The sequence below is a fragment of the Neopelma chrysocephalum genome, unplaced genomic scaffold (genome assembly GCF_003984885.1).
Source record: "Neopelma chrysocephalum unplaced genomic scaffold, ASM398488v2 Primary Assembly neopelma1_63, whole genome shotgun sequence".
Classification (NCBI taxonomy): Eukaryota; Metazoa; Chordata; class Aves; order Passeriformes; family Pipridae; genus Neopelma; species Neopelma chrysocephalum.
In genome coordinates, this window is record NW_020897720.1 from 10,897,017 (window position 1) to 10,915,742 (window position 18,726).

At 54.9% G+C, this 18,726-nt stretch overlaps 1 protein-coding gene across 1 annotated transcript; it reads right to left on the minus strand.

The window, feature by feature from the left end:
• Positions 1-278: 278 nt before the first annotated feature.
• SLC6A7 (solute carrier family 6 member 7) lies at positions 279-13,416 on the minus strand. The gene is made up of 14 exons (XM_027682857.1): positions 13,081-13,416; positions 7,423-7,603; positions 6,619-6,750; positions 5,813-6,047; positions 5,219-5,357; positions 4,792-4,926; positions 4,034-4,137; positions 3,376-3,500; positions 2,879-2,991; positions 2,666-2,797; positions 2,239-2,338; positions 1,777-1,877; positions 1,398-1,565; positions 279-494 (listed from the first exon to the last, which is right to left on the minus strand). The coding sequence occupies exons 1-14, from the start codon at positions 13,111-13,113 to the stop codon at positions 279-281; spliced, it is 1,914 nt and encodes a 637-aa protein (XP_027538658.1). The 5' UTR covers positions 13,114-13,416.
• Between the last annotated feature and the right edge of the window lie 5,310 nt (positions 13,417-18,726).

Consider the following 18,726-nt stretch of genomic DNA (forward strand, 5'->3'; position numbering starts at 1 on the left):
GGGGGCAGGGCTGGGACTGAGGGTGGGAGCGGGGCAGCCCTGACACTTCAACCAGACACTGTCACATGAACGGATGGACTCAGCACACAGTTTGTCACACTGAACAGAAACACATCAGGGGCACCAGGATGGGCAGCAGCTCTATCGTGGCAGGGCCAGGGTGGTGGTGAGGAACCTGACAGGGTCGACAGCTCCCGACTGCTGCCCAAAAGACCCCCCAAGCCGTCCTGAAGTGCTGCAGTGCAACCCGTGCAAATTGGGGGTGGGGGGAGGTCCCCTCACATCATGGACTCCTCCTCGTCCTCCTCCTCCATCTCCCGGTCCACTTCGATGGCCGTGTTCTCGTAGCTGGTGATGCCCCCGTATTTCCTCATGTGGACCATCAGCGGTTTGGGGGACTGGCTGCCCGCCAGGCTGGCCACGTACATGCCCGTCCGGTTCTCCTCCAGCGACGGGCCCCAGTCCATGGTGGGCCGACTGGCCTGCTGGACTCGCTGCAGGGAACAGGCAGAGGGAGCACGGGCATCTTGCACCAGCACTGCCTCCGCCCCCACAGCCAGCACACCCACACCTCCCAGGGGGACAGGGTGCTCTGCTAGCCCCCAGGGACTGGAAGAGCTCCCCATGAGCATGGGATGGGGCCAAATGCTTGTCCTGAAGCTTTTTGGGAAGGCAGCTCTGCCTAAGTGCCTTGCTGTGGGGGTGTTGTTGTCTGTGGGTGCTGGTGGTGAGGGCTTGCAGGAGAGAGGGGCTGTTGTAGGGCTACAGCCCTGTGCTGTGGGGTTAGTCACCCAGACAAGGGGTTGGCCTTGGCCAAGGGGGCTCCTGACCATGCCACGGTGCCCACGGCTGTGTCAAGCCAGGTTACAGACAGCAGGCAATTGCTGCCTGGGGAGGGCAGCAAGCTCTGCTCCTTTCCTTGTGACAGCCTGGGGAGAGCAGTGAAGGGCTGGGAAAGCTGTAAGCAGCCAGCAGCTCCGTAACCTGCTCCTGGGAGAAGCCTTTCAGTGCAGGGATCCCATCTGGGCTGCCTGCACAGTCTGGCAGCTGCCTGCCTTGCTCTGCCTTCTCTCCTGCCAAAGAGGTGCAAAGTCCCAGGTGCCCATGCCTGCCCCACATTTGGGACAATGTGCTTCCCCTCAGGGCACAGCAGGCTTGCTTTGGAGTGGGAATGCACACAGGGCTGCTCACTACCTGCCTGGCATCATGGTGAGCAGCACTGCTGGCAAGGCCTTGGCATGTGCCAGCCATCTCTCACACCCCGTGGGCAGGAAGGAGAGATGGGGAACACACCCCTCCAGCAGAGAGAATACAGAAACTTCCGGAAGGTACAGGCTTGGCAGGGGCTCGTGCTCACCCCTGCACACTTCTGGGGTGCAATGCCAGGCCCCTCCTACCTCCCATAGGGTCCCTTCTTCTCGGAGCAGAGCCACCACCATGCTCAAGGGAATCATCAGGCAGGAGAGGACTCCCATGAGGATGCCCAAGACCTCGGCCCAGGTGGGGAAGCGGTAGCTGCCGTACTCAGAGGGCTGGTACTTGACAATGTTATACACCAGCAGAGCCTGTGGGATGGGAAGAAAGTGAGGTCATCCCAGAGCCCTCTGAAGGTCTCGTGGTCAAAAAGAAAGGCTTGGACATTATGGACACCTCCCAGCAGAACCTGGGATGGTCCCTGGGGCAGGAGATGCCAGCAGAGCAACTTGTCACACTGGGAGGTCACCCAGGGATACTGGCACCACTGTGGCTCTCCAGCACCTCAAGCTGAGCAGTTACCATCATTGTTGCTGGGGATAGGACCATCCAGCAGGCTCTGAAGTAGGGCCCTGGTTTGAAGCCCAGCATCATGTGGATATCTCGGCAGAACCTCTTTATGCCTGGAGGAAGGAGAAGGAGAAAGACTCAGAAACTGTCAGCCCTCCCCCAGAGCCCAGTGCCTGTACCAGGCTGTGCTGCACTGATCAAAAGCAGTGGTTTGCATCCTCCTCGGTAGTCTCCCCTCCCAGCTGGGAGATGGAGGAGGGGATCCCAGCTGGTACTGTCCGTGGGACTAGTCTCAGCACCCCACGGATCTTTGGAAGGTGAATCCAGTGACGGCTGAGAAGAAACAAGGGTGGGAGCAGAGATGTTTCATGGTCCATTGTGAGTCTGTTGGTTTCCCTACTGCTGCCTCTAAATCCCTCTCTCCATACAGACAGCCCATCCTTCCCTGTGCCCCTGTGGGGACAAGCCCCTTACCATAGACACGTGTCACCACGAGGCAGGTAGTGATCACCACCACCATGAGACCAAAGCCAGCGCTGTAATCATCCAGTAGGACCAGCCAGTACATCCCACCCTGCAGAGACAAAGCACAATGGCCAGCATCTCCAGGACCATCATCCCAATAAACCCCCACCCAGCTCCTCCCACTTTTGTGGATCCTGGGGAAGACAGCAGAGACATCAAGAGACACCACACTTCTTATGGGGTTGTTGTAGGGATGAGAATAACACTGTGTCAGTCCCCTTGGACTCACACCTTCTGCAAGCCCGGGCTCATTGTTTCTCTTTCACCTTGATAGCTGATGTGAATACTCGTGTCTGCAAACATGGCCGTGATCGAAGTTCTCCCTAAAATGAAGCCCTAGTTGGTCCCCACAGTGGATCCATGCCCACACCCTTACCTCTGTTGTGAGGATGAGCCCCATCAGGAAGAGGGCAATGCAGATGACAGCCGAGAACGAGGCTTTCTTTGGCCGCAGGTAGTAGGGAAATTCATCTGTCACTGCCGTAACGATGGTCTCCATGAATGCAAACTGCTTGCACAGGAGGAGAGGGTCCCCTGAGCCCTCAGGGTGCCTGAGCTCCACAGTTGGCTCAGTGGGCTCTCTCCTTACCTGGCTGTCCAGGCCCAAGGTTAACAGCATGAAGAAGAACAGGAATGACCAGAATGGAGAAAGGGGGAGCATTGTCATGGCCTGTGGGTACACCACAAAAGCCAGACCAGGACCTAGGGGAGGAAAAGGACAGCAGGTGAGAAGGGGGTGAAGGGGCTGGACATGGGGGGATGGAGAAGAGGAGAGCTCAGCAGAGCAGCACCACGGCAGGGACCTGCCAGGACTCTTGCATGATGGGCAGGAGGGGTCCTGCAGCAGGGGGTGGAGGGGTGCAGGAGAACCAGCCTGCTCCTTGCTCAGACCTTCCTTAGGCATCACTTGGTGCTCAACCTTTACACCACAAGAACCCGTCTCCCCCCTTCCCTCCCCCTGGCCAGCTGAGCATACATCCTCATCCCTCATACTAGGACCTTCTCAGGTGCCTTCAGTCCTGAAGGGACACTCCTCAGCACACCCAGGCAGAGGGGGAAGGGGAAAGGGTCTTCGTTTGGCCTCACCTGCTTTTGCCACCTGGTTAACAGGGACCCCAAGCTCCTGGGACATGTATCCCAAAACAGAGAAGATGGCAAACCCTGCCAGGATGCTGGTGATGGCATTACCCAGGGTCACTATGAAGGTGTCCCTACAGAGGAGAGATAAGATGCTCTGTACATGCTCTCTCCTTCTCACCCCACACTAGTGCATGAAGGCATTGCCAGCCCCAGGAGCCACAGTAAGGTGACCCAGCGTGACTCTCCCCCAGGACCTCTCTTGGCATGTGCTTTCCAGGGTCAAAAGGACATAGGTAATTTTGTGGGTTCCTCCCAAGCTTGCTTTCCCCTGTGGAGGGGATCAGACCAAATGTCCAACACCCCTCTCCATTGGTGAACCATAAACAACTCCAACCTCAGTTATCCTCAGACTTCAGCACCCACAGCCCAAAACTTTGGAACAGGGTGCTCTGCATTGGTGCTTAGGAGAATTTTCTCCCACAGATGCCTCTGTTCCTCTCAGGCCTGTGCAAGCTGCCAGGTATTGCCACGGTGCTCCTGCAAGGAGCAGTGCTGGATGACTGTGTGTTGCACCATGTACTTCTGCTGGCTTTGAACCCGCTGTCTGAGGTTTTCATGGCTCCCCCCAACCCACCATTTTTACGAGACAGCAGCTGGCTCCCACCTGTAGATATTCTGATGGAAGGTGTTGTACGAGGCGAAGGTGAGGAGGCCCCCAAAGCCCACCCCAAGGGAGTAGAAAATCTGCAGGGCTGCCTCGATCCACACCTGGGGGAAGGAAGCAGTTCTGAGGAGATCAGGGGTTTGGAAACCTCCTCACAAGGAAGATGGCATTGAGAATCTGCTTCCCCAAACCCCTGGGCACATCTTCCCCAGCACCCCAGGCATGCACATGTTTGTCTTTCCTAGTTAACACACTCACCACTCACAGTGGATCAGCTGGCTAGTTAAAGGGCTAACAGGAGTGTTTTAGAGTCAGCCCAGTGTGGCATTAAATGCCCTTGTAAAACTGGATGGTCTCTTGGTGGCCACCCCTGCTGACCCCTGATCCACCTGCTGAGATTTCTTGAGAACAACAGAACAGCCAAATCCACCATGGGAACCCACTGCCACACCCAGCCCATCACTGGGGCTGGGATGATCCTGCCCATGGTCCTGGTACCTAGGGGAGGCTGTGACCACATTGTCCCCTCTGTGCAGAGCCAGAATCACAGGCATGGGGATGGGCCTCATGGGAACAGCGGTCAAGAAAAGGTGTGGGGCAAAGACTTTTGATCTTGGAGCAACCAAGAGAGAGGATTTTAGGTCAGGGAGTGGTCAGAAAAGACACCTGAGTAAGGGAACTGCCTCTGTTGCACACTGGAGGTGGCAGGAGAAGGTTCATTTCCATGTCTTGAACAAACTGCACAATGTCCTGCTCACCTTGGAAGACAGCAAGTGATCAAACTGGGGCGTGAGGTAAAACCGTATCCCCTTCCAGGCCCCCTCCAGGGTCACACCACGAATGAGCAGCATCACCAGGATGAGGTACGGGAAGGTGGCAGTAAAGTACACGACCTGTGGGAGAGCAGAGCCAGCTGGGAGAGCTGGGAGCGAGAGCACAGTGTGAGCACTGCCCCCTGCCCCGTCCCCTGGGTGGGACTTTGTGCCACCCTGCAGTGCTGGGGTCCTTGGGCTGCAGCAGGGCTGGTGTGTCAGTCCTGCCGGTCTCCAGGTGTGGAAGGCATCCCGGGAATGTCCTGTGTCCAGCAGATACTGTTTGTGGGTCTCACTTTCCCAGACGTGCAGAGTTGCAGGCACTGGTGAGCATTGCTGTAAATCCCCCCAAAAGAGGCCATCCAGCCCTTACCTTGCCAGAGGATTTGACTCCCTTAAGGATGCACAGATAGACGATAGTCCAAGAAAGGAGCAGGCACAGACACAGGTTCCAGCGGATCCTCCCGGGATCCCCGATCCCTGAGCTCCCTTGGATGTGCAGGACATACCGACTAGAGAGAAAGGAGAACCACTAGTGAGCAGCCATTAGCACCCTCTACCTTCTTCCAGAGGCCCTCTCTGACCCTGGAAATGCCTCTGCTGCAAAAAATAACCTTGTCAGCAATCCCAGGCACTGGCAGCTATTTGCCAAGGAAATGGGAACAGTTGGTGTGAGGCTAGAGGGGATGCCTGGTATCTTGAGAGCAAATTCCTAGCCATTCCAGGCATGGGATTCATTTCAGTCTAACAGATCACCAGGCCAGAAAAGCAGCACTAGAACATGTCATCCCAGTGGCTAAACTGAGATATCACCCACAGCTGAGCACAAGAGCCCATCACTGCTCCTACAACACCAGCCATGAGTGCCCACCATGCCGTGATTTATGGAGCACAGACCCCTCACCCCTCATCCTACCCCCATCCTTTCCCTTGCTGGATGCCAAGCACATCCCCATGTTCTCCTTACCTCCAATACTCCTCGCTGGGGCTGACAGTGTTGGTGATGTTGACAGGGAAGGTGGTGTTCCCCCCCTTGATGACGTGGTGGTCCAGGCACAGGTCGGTGTTCCACCAGTTGCCACAGTGCTGCCAGGGCAAGTCACTTGTGAGGGATGCAAAGAGGTAGAAGAGAACATAAGCAATGATCATATTGTAGTAAATGGCCACCAAGGAGACGATGAGGATCGTGCCCATGCCAATGCCTGGAGGAAGGAGAGGGTAAAGAAGGAGTGAGCCATCTCTCTGGAGCAGAGCACATCCAAACCCAGGGTCAGACACTGCATCTCAGCAGCCAAATGTTCAACCAGTCAGAGGTTCACCTGGTGAGGGAGCCTTTTATTGCCATTTTACCCTCTGGACATGCTTTCTCTGTATTGATGATCTATTGCCTCATCCAGACAACTTTACTCCAGTGTAATGTTGAGAATAAAAAGATTTGATTTGACTTTTTTTTTTTAAATGCTTTATTCTCCTCTTTGTCTTTAACAGTCATTGCTTAGCTTTCATGCTCTGGGTTAATAATTTTCATACTATTTCTACTATTTCTAAAATGATCATGCCATCCAGAACCCTCAAAGACTGACAGATCTTATAGATACCTTGCAGCTATTAAAACAGCTAACCAAAAAGTCCAGCCTGCTCCACTTTCTCCTAGGATTTAACTTTTGATGCTAACAAGAGCTTTGAGGGTCACAGAATGCTGCTGCTGGTCCATGTTCTCATCAATCAGGTCTTGCAGAGGCCTTGCAGTGGCTCTGGACTTTCCTCACGCACCTTTAAAGAGAGGGCTTATCTTCCAGACTGCAAGTGGCCCCAGGCTGGAGAACTGGCCAAGTGACAGTTCCATGAAGAAGATGGGGATCCCACAGATGGCCAGCATGATGAAGTAAGGAACCAAGAAAGCTCCTGCAAGAAGCAAGGAAAAAACTCCTGAAAGCAATACAGAGCAAACACCTAAAGCCCATCTGTGACAGGGAATGAAGTTCATTCAATATCTGTGGTCCTGAGGGATCTACACCAAAATGTGGAAGACAATGAGGAGCGACAGCTCACTGTCAGTGCAGGAGAAAAGGGCTGTGATTCACCTGTGTCATGCTTCCCCCCTGCTCCCAACTTTCTTTTCTCAAACACCGTGGCATTCTCCCGTTATTATTGTGTGAAACAAGCAATTCTGAACCAGCACTTTGCACCATCACCCCGGACTCTTGCCTTGCAAAAAGCTCCCTCCTTCCATAGCTGGGAAGAATTTGCTGACCCTGCTGAGTCCTGAAGGACACCAGGCCAAGAAACTGTTGGACACCAGGAGAGATGGTCAGGTAGTGTTCAGTTCAGCACTGAGCTGGGGATTTCTCCGGGTCCGGGAATACAGAGATGGGTTGGCACATCCTTTCCCGCACAGGGGTACAGGTGGTTAATGCCCTAAACTAGCACGGGGGGCAGGAGGAGGCTTCACCTCATAACAATGACTAGTGCTACTTCCCAGCCCCAAGAAGGGGAAGGGACACCTCTTTAGGGACATGTCCCACCAGCCCAGCTCAGTGATGGGGAAACCAGCTACTCCAAAGGATGCTCAAGTACCTCCTCCATTGGTGTAAGCCCTGTAAGGGAACCTCCAGACGTTTCCAAGGCCAACGCAGTATCCGATGCAGGAGAGGAGGAAATCCAGCCGCCCCGTCCAGTTCCCTCTGTCTTCTGGGCACTCGGAGCCCAGGTCCCCATCCTGGCTGCTGGGGCTTACCAGGAGATCTGGTGTCACCGGCTGAGCGAAGGAATGGGGTATGGGAGAAGGCAGACAGGAGTCAAGGAGGGAATAAAAACAGAGAATGAAGAATGGGAGAGTGGGAAGGAGTGCCAAGAACTCCTGTGTGAATTTGTAACCCCAAGTCGCAGCACTGACACTCGTCCCTTGGGGACACCCCATTACAGCAACTCTCTGGTCACCACCCCAGGCAATGTCCTGCTCTGCCACTGAGCAAGGAAAGGGGATAAATGCAATCCCATGTGACCAGAGCTTCCCTGGGAAAGGCAGGATGGTCCTGGTTCACCCTGGGAAGCCTCATCAGGATCTATCTTGCAATTCCAGGTTCCAAAGACATACTTTTAAGGGGCCACAATAAACTTTCCGGATATCCTGCAGAACATGGGCATGAGGACAGCAGAACACTGTGGTGTGCCAGGGAGTGTGACACTCCATCCCCATGTGCCACTGCCATGCCAGGCACTCAGGCTGCTATTAAATGCTCCATATATTTTTCACACTTTTCCAACTGGCAAAACACTGTGGGGATTTTGTGATGCTCTCACTTGTCCCTGCTGAGAGACCTCCTTCCAGCTTTCCTAATATGCCCTGGATCAATGCAGCACAGGCAGGGAATTAACCCATTCCCTTCCTTCCCACTGTCAGCTCTGCAAGAGGGAGGTGTGAGTCCTGCAATCCATTTAGGCTGGGGTGATGCACTGTGAGGACTCCTTGCTGTTTGTGTGTGGGTGTATGTCAGGCCTGTAGTGAGATGTTTGGTCTGAATTTCCCCAATCTCCTGATCTTGGGAGAGGGGGGAAGGCATCCCTGCTGGCTCCCATCCCTCCAGAGCTGAAAGCCTAAGCCAGCAGCTGCTGGGTGAGATCCCATCACAGATATCCCCTCAGCAAGACCAGGCAGCAAAAAAGGGGTGGGATGAGGATCCTGTCCCTGTGGCACCACATGTTGCTGTGCCCTGGCATGGGAGTACATCACATTCATATTGAAGCACAAGAAGATTCTGGGGTCCCTGCTGACAAGGCACCAGGACCAGGGCAGGAAAAACCCATTTGGGAACCTTCTCTTCTTCTTTGGCTCTCCAAAGAAAAAAGCAGCTCTCTCCATGTCCCTCTTCACAGTCCTAGGGAACAAGTCTATGGGAAGTGGTTGAGGGAGAGGAGTCTGGATTTGGAGGGATCAACCAGAAGGAGTTGTGGGTTCCCTGCACCAGCATGCACATGTGCTCAAAGCCTGCAGCAGACCCCAATTCCCCTGAGCAGAGCTCAGTGCCGCCCTGCCACAGCCTCCAGGAAGGTGGCAGCCACCTTCTCTGCTCTCCTCCTCCTCCTCTCTGGCTGGACTGGACTGGAGGATGCTCTTGCTGCCAGTTCCCATGGAGACACTGAGCCGTGCTGTCGATGGTGAGGGCTTCCAGCTCCCACCCTTCCCAGGGTGCACCCCACACCCCCAGCCACCGGCACTGCAGACGTGTTGCTTGCAGCCCAAAGGCACCAAACACAGAGGTGAACTCACCCCCGTCCCCACCTGGTGTGAAAACCCCCTGAGGGACAGGACAAGCCAGGGCAAACTCTTCCCAAAGCCAACCTGAAACACACAGCCCCAGCAAAGCCATAACACCAAACCCCTCCATGAAAAGCCCATCCCCACTGGATGCCACCATCACAAGGCAAGGACCAGAAGAAAAAGTTTCAGAAACACGGGCTGAAAAGTCAAAATATGGCCTAAATATAATACTGTTGCTATAAAACTGTTGCTACCTGGCAGCCCTCCTGCAGCGGTTCAACACAGCTCTCTGGCTTTGCAACATCTCCAAGCCATGGCCGTGCCTGCTAATTAGCCCAGCACGCACAGCAGGCACGACCTGCAGCTGTCTCTGCTTGCAGGGGATGGACAGGCTGCTCCGCAACACCTTCCCAAAAGTTTCAGCAGATAAAACCTTTATTCAAATGCCCCTGCTCAGTGGGGACCATCACAGTTGGGTCTTTCCCCCCAAAATGCTTCCCTGTCCATCACATTGCCTCAGGGGAGCTTTTGTTTTCCAGGTTTGCATCACAGAAAACCAGCAAGCAGGGATGCTGGGAGATCATTAAATCCTCTGCCTGACTCCTGCATCTCTGTCTGAATCCTAAACACCTACGAGAGGGCACAGGTAGAGCTGCAAGAGCTGATTACATGCCGTGCCCATCCATCAGATACAGCACAGAAATCAACACAGAAGCAACAACAAAAAGAGAAAGGAACAAACTGGACCTTTTCCAATCTGTAAATGGCCCAGTCTCCATCTCAGTCCCCTTTTCAAGGGCCGTAGGATGTAATCTGTCACCTGTGTCTCTGTGATAACTGTCCCCCTTATAATATCTTTAGCTGGAGCTCTGCAGTTTAAATTTGATACCCCACAGCAGAATGCAGAGACTGCTCAAGCATCAGGTAGACCCTGAAGACAGTGACAGTGTGGTCCCCACCGGGGATGTTCGGGAGGCACAGGCCAGGAATGCTGCTGGAAAACACACAAAAAGGCTGCTCCATGACCAGAATGCTCAAAAACGCCCCAAATCTCAGCCTTTCCATAGAAATCACAGAAAAACTGGCCTACTTGCCTGGCTTAAAATGAATTGCAAAGCACAGTATTTAAGGATTCTAGCCCATCTTTGTCCCAAATAGCAGAGAAAAGCACACCTCCCTACTTCAGACTGCTGGAAATCTCACACACCGGCTCGATTCCAGATCCTTTTTTAAGGATTATTGCTCCCTTTCAGCCTCTGTCATAACAGGAATTTTCTTTTTCAGCAGCAGCTGAAGTGCTCCAGTGCTACAATATTGCTCTAGTGCTTTCCACCGTCAACTGCCATCCTTCAAACCGGGCTCCCGTCTCGCGGTTATAAACAGACGGGGACCAACAGCTCCCTTGGCAACCACGGCCTCTTTGAACACAGCATCACTTTTCATTATTCACCAAAAGATGTTCCCAAAGAAGTCAGCAAATCAAAGGTCACCAAGAAAAGAAAAAAAGCACTTTAATCTCTGCCAAGATAAGAGCTCACGTCCGTAAGACAATCCCTGTGCTAATTATTTTCTGTAAACCAATTTACTTAAACCAGTCCAAAACTCAGCTGCATCCATGAAAAAACCAGCCAGATCAAAGTTACTTTTTCATCGTATTTTGTCTCTGCTCAAGCTGGCATTGTGGGGTTATTTTGCCAGTGTTTTGTGCATGGATCACAGCCTTTGATTGGGAGAAATGCCACCCGGTGCCAGATTTCTCCCCTGCGGATCTGAGCACAGCGAGTCTCTAAAGTGTGAGTCACTTCAGATTACCTCGAATTGCTTGTTAATCTCCGAGAGAAAAAAACCAACAGAACAGCATAAAAATTAATTCAAATGTAATATCACTTAGAAAGTGAAGTAAATAAAGCATCGCTGTGGTGTGGGAGAGCCCCTTGAAGGGCTGCACTGACCATGGGTGCCCCCAGCCCATGGCATCTCCCAAGACATGGTGGAGTCAGCACAGGGGGCTTTGGGGGCTGGAGATGGCTGAGGCTGAAGCAAACTCATTACAGTGATGTCCAAAGTTCAGAGGGTACACATGGATACAAACGCTTATGGTCTTTCATTCAAAAACCCTGGGGAAGTTTTGAGGCAGTTTGTGGCAGGCAGAGGAGGGCAGTGGCTCAGGCAGGAGGAGGATGCTCTGTGGATATGAGGAGGGACAGCCCAAACCATGGCTCCCACCACTGGCTCCCATGGGCTTTAGCCCATTTCTACCAAATAACCCTCCAAAGCAAATAATCAAATTAAAACATCCACTCAGCTCTTCTGGAAATACCGTTATGCAAAAGCCAACCTGAAGTCCTTAGAGCCTGGGAAAGATCTTTTCCATTAAAGAGGCATTTTCATATATCTAAAACATGTCTGGTGAGAAAGCTTAAAACTCCTGACTCGCCTATGGGAAGTGGATCATAATGAGAGGGAGAGGAGGCTCTCAGGGTCCTGGGTGGGTGCTGCAGTTGGAATGGGCACATCTCTCCATCAGCCACCGCCAGCTCCAGGCAAGCCCAATGCCAGCGTTGGTCCCAAGGTGGCTGTGAGCACCAGGTTTTCCCTCTGGAGCTCAGCAAGTGGTTTTGGGTAATGGTGGATGGAGGGCTCTGAGCAGCACTGGGAATGGAGAAAATGACTCCAGAGACATCTGCTTTCCATCCCAGCTGATTGCCATGGGATTAAATGAATTCCTGAATAAATGCTAAACAGGATCACCAGCATCAAGTAACTCAGAAAACCATCGGAAGGGACAAAGACAACTTTTAGTGGATCTTGCAGTCACAAAGACATCTGAAAAAGCAATTTGTAGGAAAGAGGAGGAGAGAGAAGAGCCAGACAATGCCTCCAAACAGTGGAGAAACAGCAAAGAGCTGCTGGCTGTCACCAGGCCACTGCTGGCTTTTTTACGTCATGTTTCAATATCCTAGGAATTTCCTGGCAGTGATGAAACTCTCCTGGGTTTTCATTCATCAGGATGCTGGCACAGGTTGGAGTCACCCTGCCCTGTGGTTAATGGGCATGGATTGGCAGAGAGCAGAGCCAAAGTGGCTCCCAGCCCTGGGTCACTGCCTGGGATGCTCCAGGAAGTGCTGACCCACTGGCAGCAGCAGTGCATTCCTATGGTGAAGCTGTGGCTGACACCCTCTGCCACCCTGCTCCACCATGTCCCCAAGGGGGACAGGCACGAGAAAGTCCCCAAAGTGGGGGAAAATGGTAACTCAGAGAGGCTGTAAGAGCAAAGTGGTAGCAGAGGGGAGCCTGGGATGGGAAAGCCTGACAGCTGAGCTTAAAAAGGGTTTCCAGCAGGATGGAAAAAGGATTTGTAGCTCTGTCAGCTCTGCCCTGAACCCAGAGTTCAGTGTTCAGCTGGCCCCTCACCACCCAGCCCCCTTTAAATCCTGCGGGGGAGGATGAGGAGGCAATCCAAGCTGCAGGTGGGAAAGTCACTGCCCAGCTCCCTGTGTGGGACTCCTCATCCCTTACCCCTCACGCCCGCTCCGAGCCCGGGGGCTGGTGGGAGCAGTGTCCCCGGGGTGCCAGGCTGCGGGGAGCCAGCTCTGCCCCCGGTGCCACCCCCGGCGTCTGTCCAGACACAACATGAGTCACCCACCGCCGGCAGCACCTGCTGGCACGGGAGGGCGAGGGCAGGAGCAGTGGGCACGAAACGCCCCATCCCTCTGCCCACAGTCCCGCTTTGTCCCCGCGCACGGACACTATCCCCTAATATCCGACTAATCCCTGTCGGCTGCCCACGAAGGCTCCCGAGGACAGGATGCAGGGCGACAGACATGCCTCCCCCTCTCCCCGCTCCCAGCCCGGGGGTATCCTTGCTCCCTGCTCCCAGTCCAGGGGTACCCCCGCTCCTGGCTCTCACCCCCCGGGGGTAACCCCTGCTCCCCGGCTCCTATCCCCGGGGCACCCCCGCTCCCGGCTCTCACCTTCCGGAGATGCTGCTGCCGAACCTGCTTCATGCCAGACCCTGTTGCTATGCGCTCCCCGCTCCGACACTTTTCGTCTCGCTCTCTCTGGCGCTGGGGAGGGCCGAGGGGGAGAGGGGAAGCGACGGCCGGCACGGAGGGTGTCCCTCTGCTACCGGGGGGAGCTGGGGAACGGCAGGAGCGAGGCTGGAGGAAAGGTTTGCCTCGAGTGGAGGATGGCTGCGTGCGGAGCAGGGAGGGAGGAGGGAGGTCTGTCTGTCAAACGCACCCCTGGCGGGGAAAGGGGGGCTCTGGGACCTCAGCCCCCGACCTGGGCAGCAAGGGGGAACGGCTGCTGCCTCGCTCATGCCACGAATGCATCAGGTGTCCCTAGGGACGGACCTGACTTTGCAGGCACTCTGCCACTGAGCACCCCACGTGCCCCAAGCAGCGGTGGCAGCAGCACGAGTGCAGATGCCAGAAGCTCACAGCACCTTCCTGTCCAGCTCTGAGCTGATTTTCCTATGGCAGGACACAGCTGGAGCCTGAGCAGGTCAGAATTGCCTTCTTCCCATGGTGCTTGAGCCCAGTCCCTGGCCCCGGGAGAAGGGAGGAGGGATGCTCCACAGCCTTTGGGTAGGACCAGCACATCCCACCATGCTGGGGGCAAGAGCAATCCTTGGGCAGTCCCCAGGGTGAGTGACTGACCCCAGCATACTGTGGGCCCAATGCTGGAGCACAGGCCACATCTCCAGGGTCCAGATGAGTCAGCAGTGGGATACTGCAGCACCAAAGCCCAGGGAGATGTGGGCTTTTCCCCGTCAAGTTCTGTCAAATTCCCTATGAGGTAGCAGAGAGCTGGTCTGTGCCTTCTTCTCCCACTTTCCTGGTGGGAAATGTCTCCTGCATGGCTGGAAGGAGGGACAACTCTGCATGCCCCAGGGCCAGTGTGGGACCAGCAGAGCTCAGGACCCACAGTGGTGCCTGTTTCCTTCACTTGTCCATCACTTCCTCCCTGCCCAGTTCATCAGGCAGTGTATGTCCCTTTTCCTTGCAAATGCCCTATGGGCTCCAAAATGCCCCAGACCTCTCCCCAGCTGCTTTGCTCAGGTTTAAGGCTGAGTGGGCAGCACTGGGGATGAGGAGGACAACAACAGAGCTGGGACTGAGTGGACCCAGCCTGCCTGATGTAAGAGCAAATCTCCATCACATTGAATGGGAGTTGTGCTCCTGGAGCCCTCTAAGCACTTCTGAAAATTTTCTCTGAAAGGAAACGGATCTTGAGCATAAAGACACATTTCTGCAGAATCCAACATGATGAAGTGGCTCAGCATTTGCACAGTGGGTCTTTCAGAGCTAATATTTACCGATATTTCCCATTGGGAAAGGAGGAAAGAACAAACTACACAACCTAACAAACATCTCTTTTTACACACTCACAGCTTCCTCAAAAATGAAAAGGTCTTTGGGAATTCACCCAGGCAGGTTTTACCTGCCGTGGACTCACCCATCAATTCTCCCTCTCCCGGGATACTGGCTGGGAATGCAGAGCTTGGAGCTGGCCAGGCTGACACCCAGGGGCTGCATCAGGCACTGTCCCTGCCTCACCCTTCATGCAGGGCAGGGATGCTTTATTTGCCTTTCGTGCCAGTGCAATCTGAATCAGCCCTTTGATTTTTTCCCTTGGGATCCACCTAAAGAGAAGCATCCCATGACCATCTCTGTGACATGGGAGAGGAGAGACTAATGTCACCTTATTACAACTGTCTCAGTCCTGTGTCACCAGCATGGACTGAACTCTGTACAAACAACCCAGCATTCCTGGGTGGACTTCAAGCCCTCATCTTCTTGTGTCCAGGGCAGTATTTGCCAGCAGAGACATCCAGGGCTGATGCTGCCCTGAAATGTCCATGATGACACTGCTGCTGCTGGGATGCTCTGTATCTGGAGCTCCCTTTTCTGGTTTGTCTGGTGCTACTCTGAGAGCACCATCAGCTCTCCATTGCCTGGGACCACCAGGGAGTAGAGGTCCCACCCCAGGCACCTGGGGTGCTCCAGGGTCTCATTACATGGCTGGCTCAAGTCTTGCGTTGCCCTGGAGCTGGCAAGAAGCCCACTCCATGGAACAGCACCCACCAGAGGCAGTAGGAACCAGAAAGAGCAGTGCAGTCCAGGGACCCCCAAAACCCCAGGAGAGCTCAGGAGGAGTACAAGGGTACTGCACAGCTGTTCGCATGCCCTGATCTTCAAGGAGCTGGCACTAGGGAGCACAAACGGGGCTTGCAAGCATTTTCTAGCAAGCGTTGCTTCCTCCCACCCCACCTCTGAGCCACCCCTGGGACATCAAGTAAACCTTTCCCTTCTCCTGGGCCGAAGCACAGACACAGCAGGGAAAGCAAAGACTTGTCTCTCTGTCGTGCTGCAGAACTGACAGACACTGGCACTGCCTGGTGGGCAAGGAGAGGGTGGAACATAGGCTGGGGAAACACCCTTGCCTACCCTGCCTGGGCAGCCCACCCACATCTGAGGGGCAGCCACCCGGGAAGAAGCGAGAAGGTGGCTGACAGCAAGATGGGACTGTGCCCAGATCTGCGGCGCAGACAGGAGGAAGGCGACAGCAGCAGTGGTGCTCTGGTTAGTCACTGCTGGGAAGTGTGCCATGCTGTGGGACGGTGGTGTGCTCGGCCACCTGCTGCGTGTGGCCTTATTTTGATGATGATTTCAAGATTCCTCTAAGGAGGAGTGAAGCTGGGCAGCAGGAGCTGACGAAAAGCGCAGAGGAAGGAAGAGGAAGAAACTGCAGGGGCTTGCTGGGGACATCTCCCAGGATCCTCTGGCCATGAGGGCAGGCTGTCCCCATAAGGACCAGGCTCCATGTGGGGACGTATGACTCAGGAGGCAGCTGCTGCAGGTGCTGAAACCAGGTGTCAGTCACCTGCCAGGGGTGCAACCGTCAGGGTGACACATGTCCAGGAGGTTGGAATCAAAGGTTTCAAAGCTGATGGGCACATGGTGTCCACCGGCCCCTTTCCTGGCACAGCGGGGACCCTGCAGGGTTTGCCCATCCCTGCCCAAACGGCAGATGCAGGGCGGCAGGGGAGGACATGGGAGTGGGGACGCAGCAGATGCATTTCGTCACCCGGTCAAGGGGCGTGTGTGTGTGTAGGGGGAAGGGGTGACTGGGTGTGTGGGCGCATTTATTGCCTCTTCCCGCCAGCGCCGGCTCCCTGTGCACACACGGGTGGCAGGGACCCAAGGGCACAGCCCACGGCTCCCTGGACTTTTACCCTGCTGTGCAAACAGGCAGGCGCCAGATTAGGGTATCAGTTGGAATTTCATCCTGTCAATGGCACCCGCAGCCTCTCTGGGCGGGCGGCAAAGCATCTTCCCTCTGTCCTGGCCCCTTGTCCTACCTGCAGGCAACCCAACACTGCAGGTGAATTTGGGAGATGCACATTTCATCCCCCCAGGACTCTGTTCCTCCCCAGGCTCACCCCTTGCAGACAATAGTGATGCCCATGCTGGGTTGCCATCACCCCATCCCCTGCCAGAGCAGGATCCCACTGCTGGTCTCCCTGTGGCAATGACAAAATTGGATGTCAAAGGCAGCCAAAGCCCACTGAGGGAGGATGATGAGTGTGGAGGAGCCAGCCCCTGGCATGGTGACCATGCTGGAGTCTGCACACAGAAATGGCTCCACCTTCCCCAGCCCAGCTCTTCAGGCAGGTGGCCCATCCAGTCTTATCCCTTTCCTATGTGGCACCAGCTCCATTGTCTTTGCCTCCCCCTGCCTGTTTTAACTCCTGATTCTCCATGTCCTCTTGCAAGGGTGTGGAAAGGTGGTGGTCCCATGCCATGGGCAGCCTGGCACCATGCTGGTGAGTGCAGGGTCACCAGGGTGCAGTGGTGGGTGCAGCTGCTATTGCAATTACAGGAACAAACCGTTTGCTCTGTCCCTCTCTCTGCAATGACACCTCATCCTGTTCCCACTCCTCCATCTCCTCCACCCTTTATCCTGTTTCAGGTGTCCCTCCACAGCCACCTGCCCTGCGCTGGCACCTTGGCACACACATCTCCACCTCTTCTCAGGCAATGCTTGGCACTGGAAGGAGTTTTGGGGCTGGACAAGCCATATTGGGTAGGGATTTGAGGGCAACCCCTTACTCAGTGCCCTTCTGGACCGGGGGGACACTCCTGGGATGGAGAGGGGAGAGAGTTGGGCACCAATGCCAGCTGTCCCAGGCACTATCTCACATCCTCGTTCTCTGTTTGTTCATCTTGGACAAGGAGGATATTCAGCCCATCGACAGCCATAAAATGAGATTAGAGACCAGGAGGCGCCAATGGGAGCTGGCCTTGTTCTTTGGCCTCTGCCAGCCCAAGCACGGCCTCACCCTTTCCCTGCTGTCTCCAGAGTCTGCAGCCGCTGGGTCACCCAGCACTGCCATCCCTCTTGGTGCCAAAGGAATGAGACGTGGCAGCGCCAAGCCACGATATGAGCCATGACACCGCCAGCAATGCCCTTGTGGGATGGGCACAGTGTGTGCTACATGGGCAAGGCTGCTGCCCCAAGACACCCTTCCTGACCTGGGCTGCGCTCAGGGGCGTCGGCGCCAGTGTGGCTCCTGAGCCAGCACCCTCCCCTGCCATGACACCGTGGGCCAGGAGGGATGGCAACAAACCTGTGGCACGCAGGATTCCTGCTCGTTTTTATTTTCACTGATGCCTAAAAATAAAAAGGAAAACCAGTTCTGCCTTATATACACAAAAACTGAGCCGAAGTCCCGAGCTGATGCAAACATTTGTCCTCATCACTGTGTGCACCTGGCAGTGGTGGCCATGGGAGGTGTCATTGGCTCCTGCAGGAGGGACACCCAAAGCCTTTGAGGGCTGGAGCAGAGCAGTGGGTGCAGTGGGATAATGGACCCACCTGTAAAAGCCACAGCACACCTGGGCACCTTGTGTTCTGGGGTCTGTGAGCAGTGTGGGGCTGGCAGTGGACAGGGCAGTCAAGGGATGTGAGGCACAAGACACTGTTGGGTGGGATTTGAGGGCTTGACTGGGTGCTCTGCAGGCAGCAGGGACATGTCTGCTGCTCCATGTTCACGGAGCTTGGAGAGATGATGCTGGGAAAGGTCACACAAGCCACCATGCAAGGCTCATGCTCCCTAATCCCTGTCTTGGACTTCAGAAGCTGCAGCTCAGGAGCAGCTGGCTCAGCCCTCAGCAGGAGCCACAGACACAGCTGTGCCCCAGCTGTGCCCCACTGGCCTTTGGGTCTGCTGAAACTGGGCTGCCCATTAACCTGGGCCAATAGAGTGGTCAGGACTCAGGGGTGTGGGATGAAGGCACTGCTCAGCTGCAGTTCACCAGCAGGAACAGACAGGGGTTAGTTACTGGCCTAGGGCACAGAGCAGGTAAAAGGAGGTACGGTGCATGGAGGAGGGGGGAGACAGGGAGGATAAAATCTGTAGTCCTGTAATCTGTAGTTTTAAAAAAATAGGAAAAAAAAAGCCTCTTTGTCTTTCTGAAAATCAATTCTCCACCCCCTAACTGCAGGGTGCATGCCAGCCCCATTTCTCACACGCCTGAGGTGGCTCCTGCCCACCTGGCAGCAGCTCCTGGTGCCTGTGGTGACTGTGATCCCTTGGACTACCACACAGAACT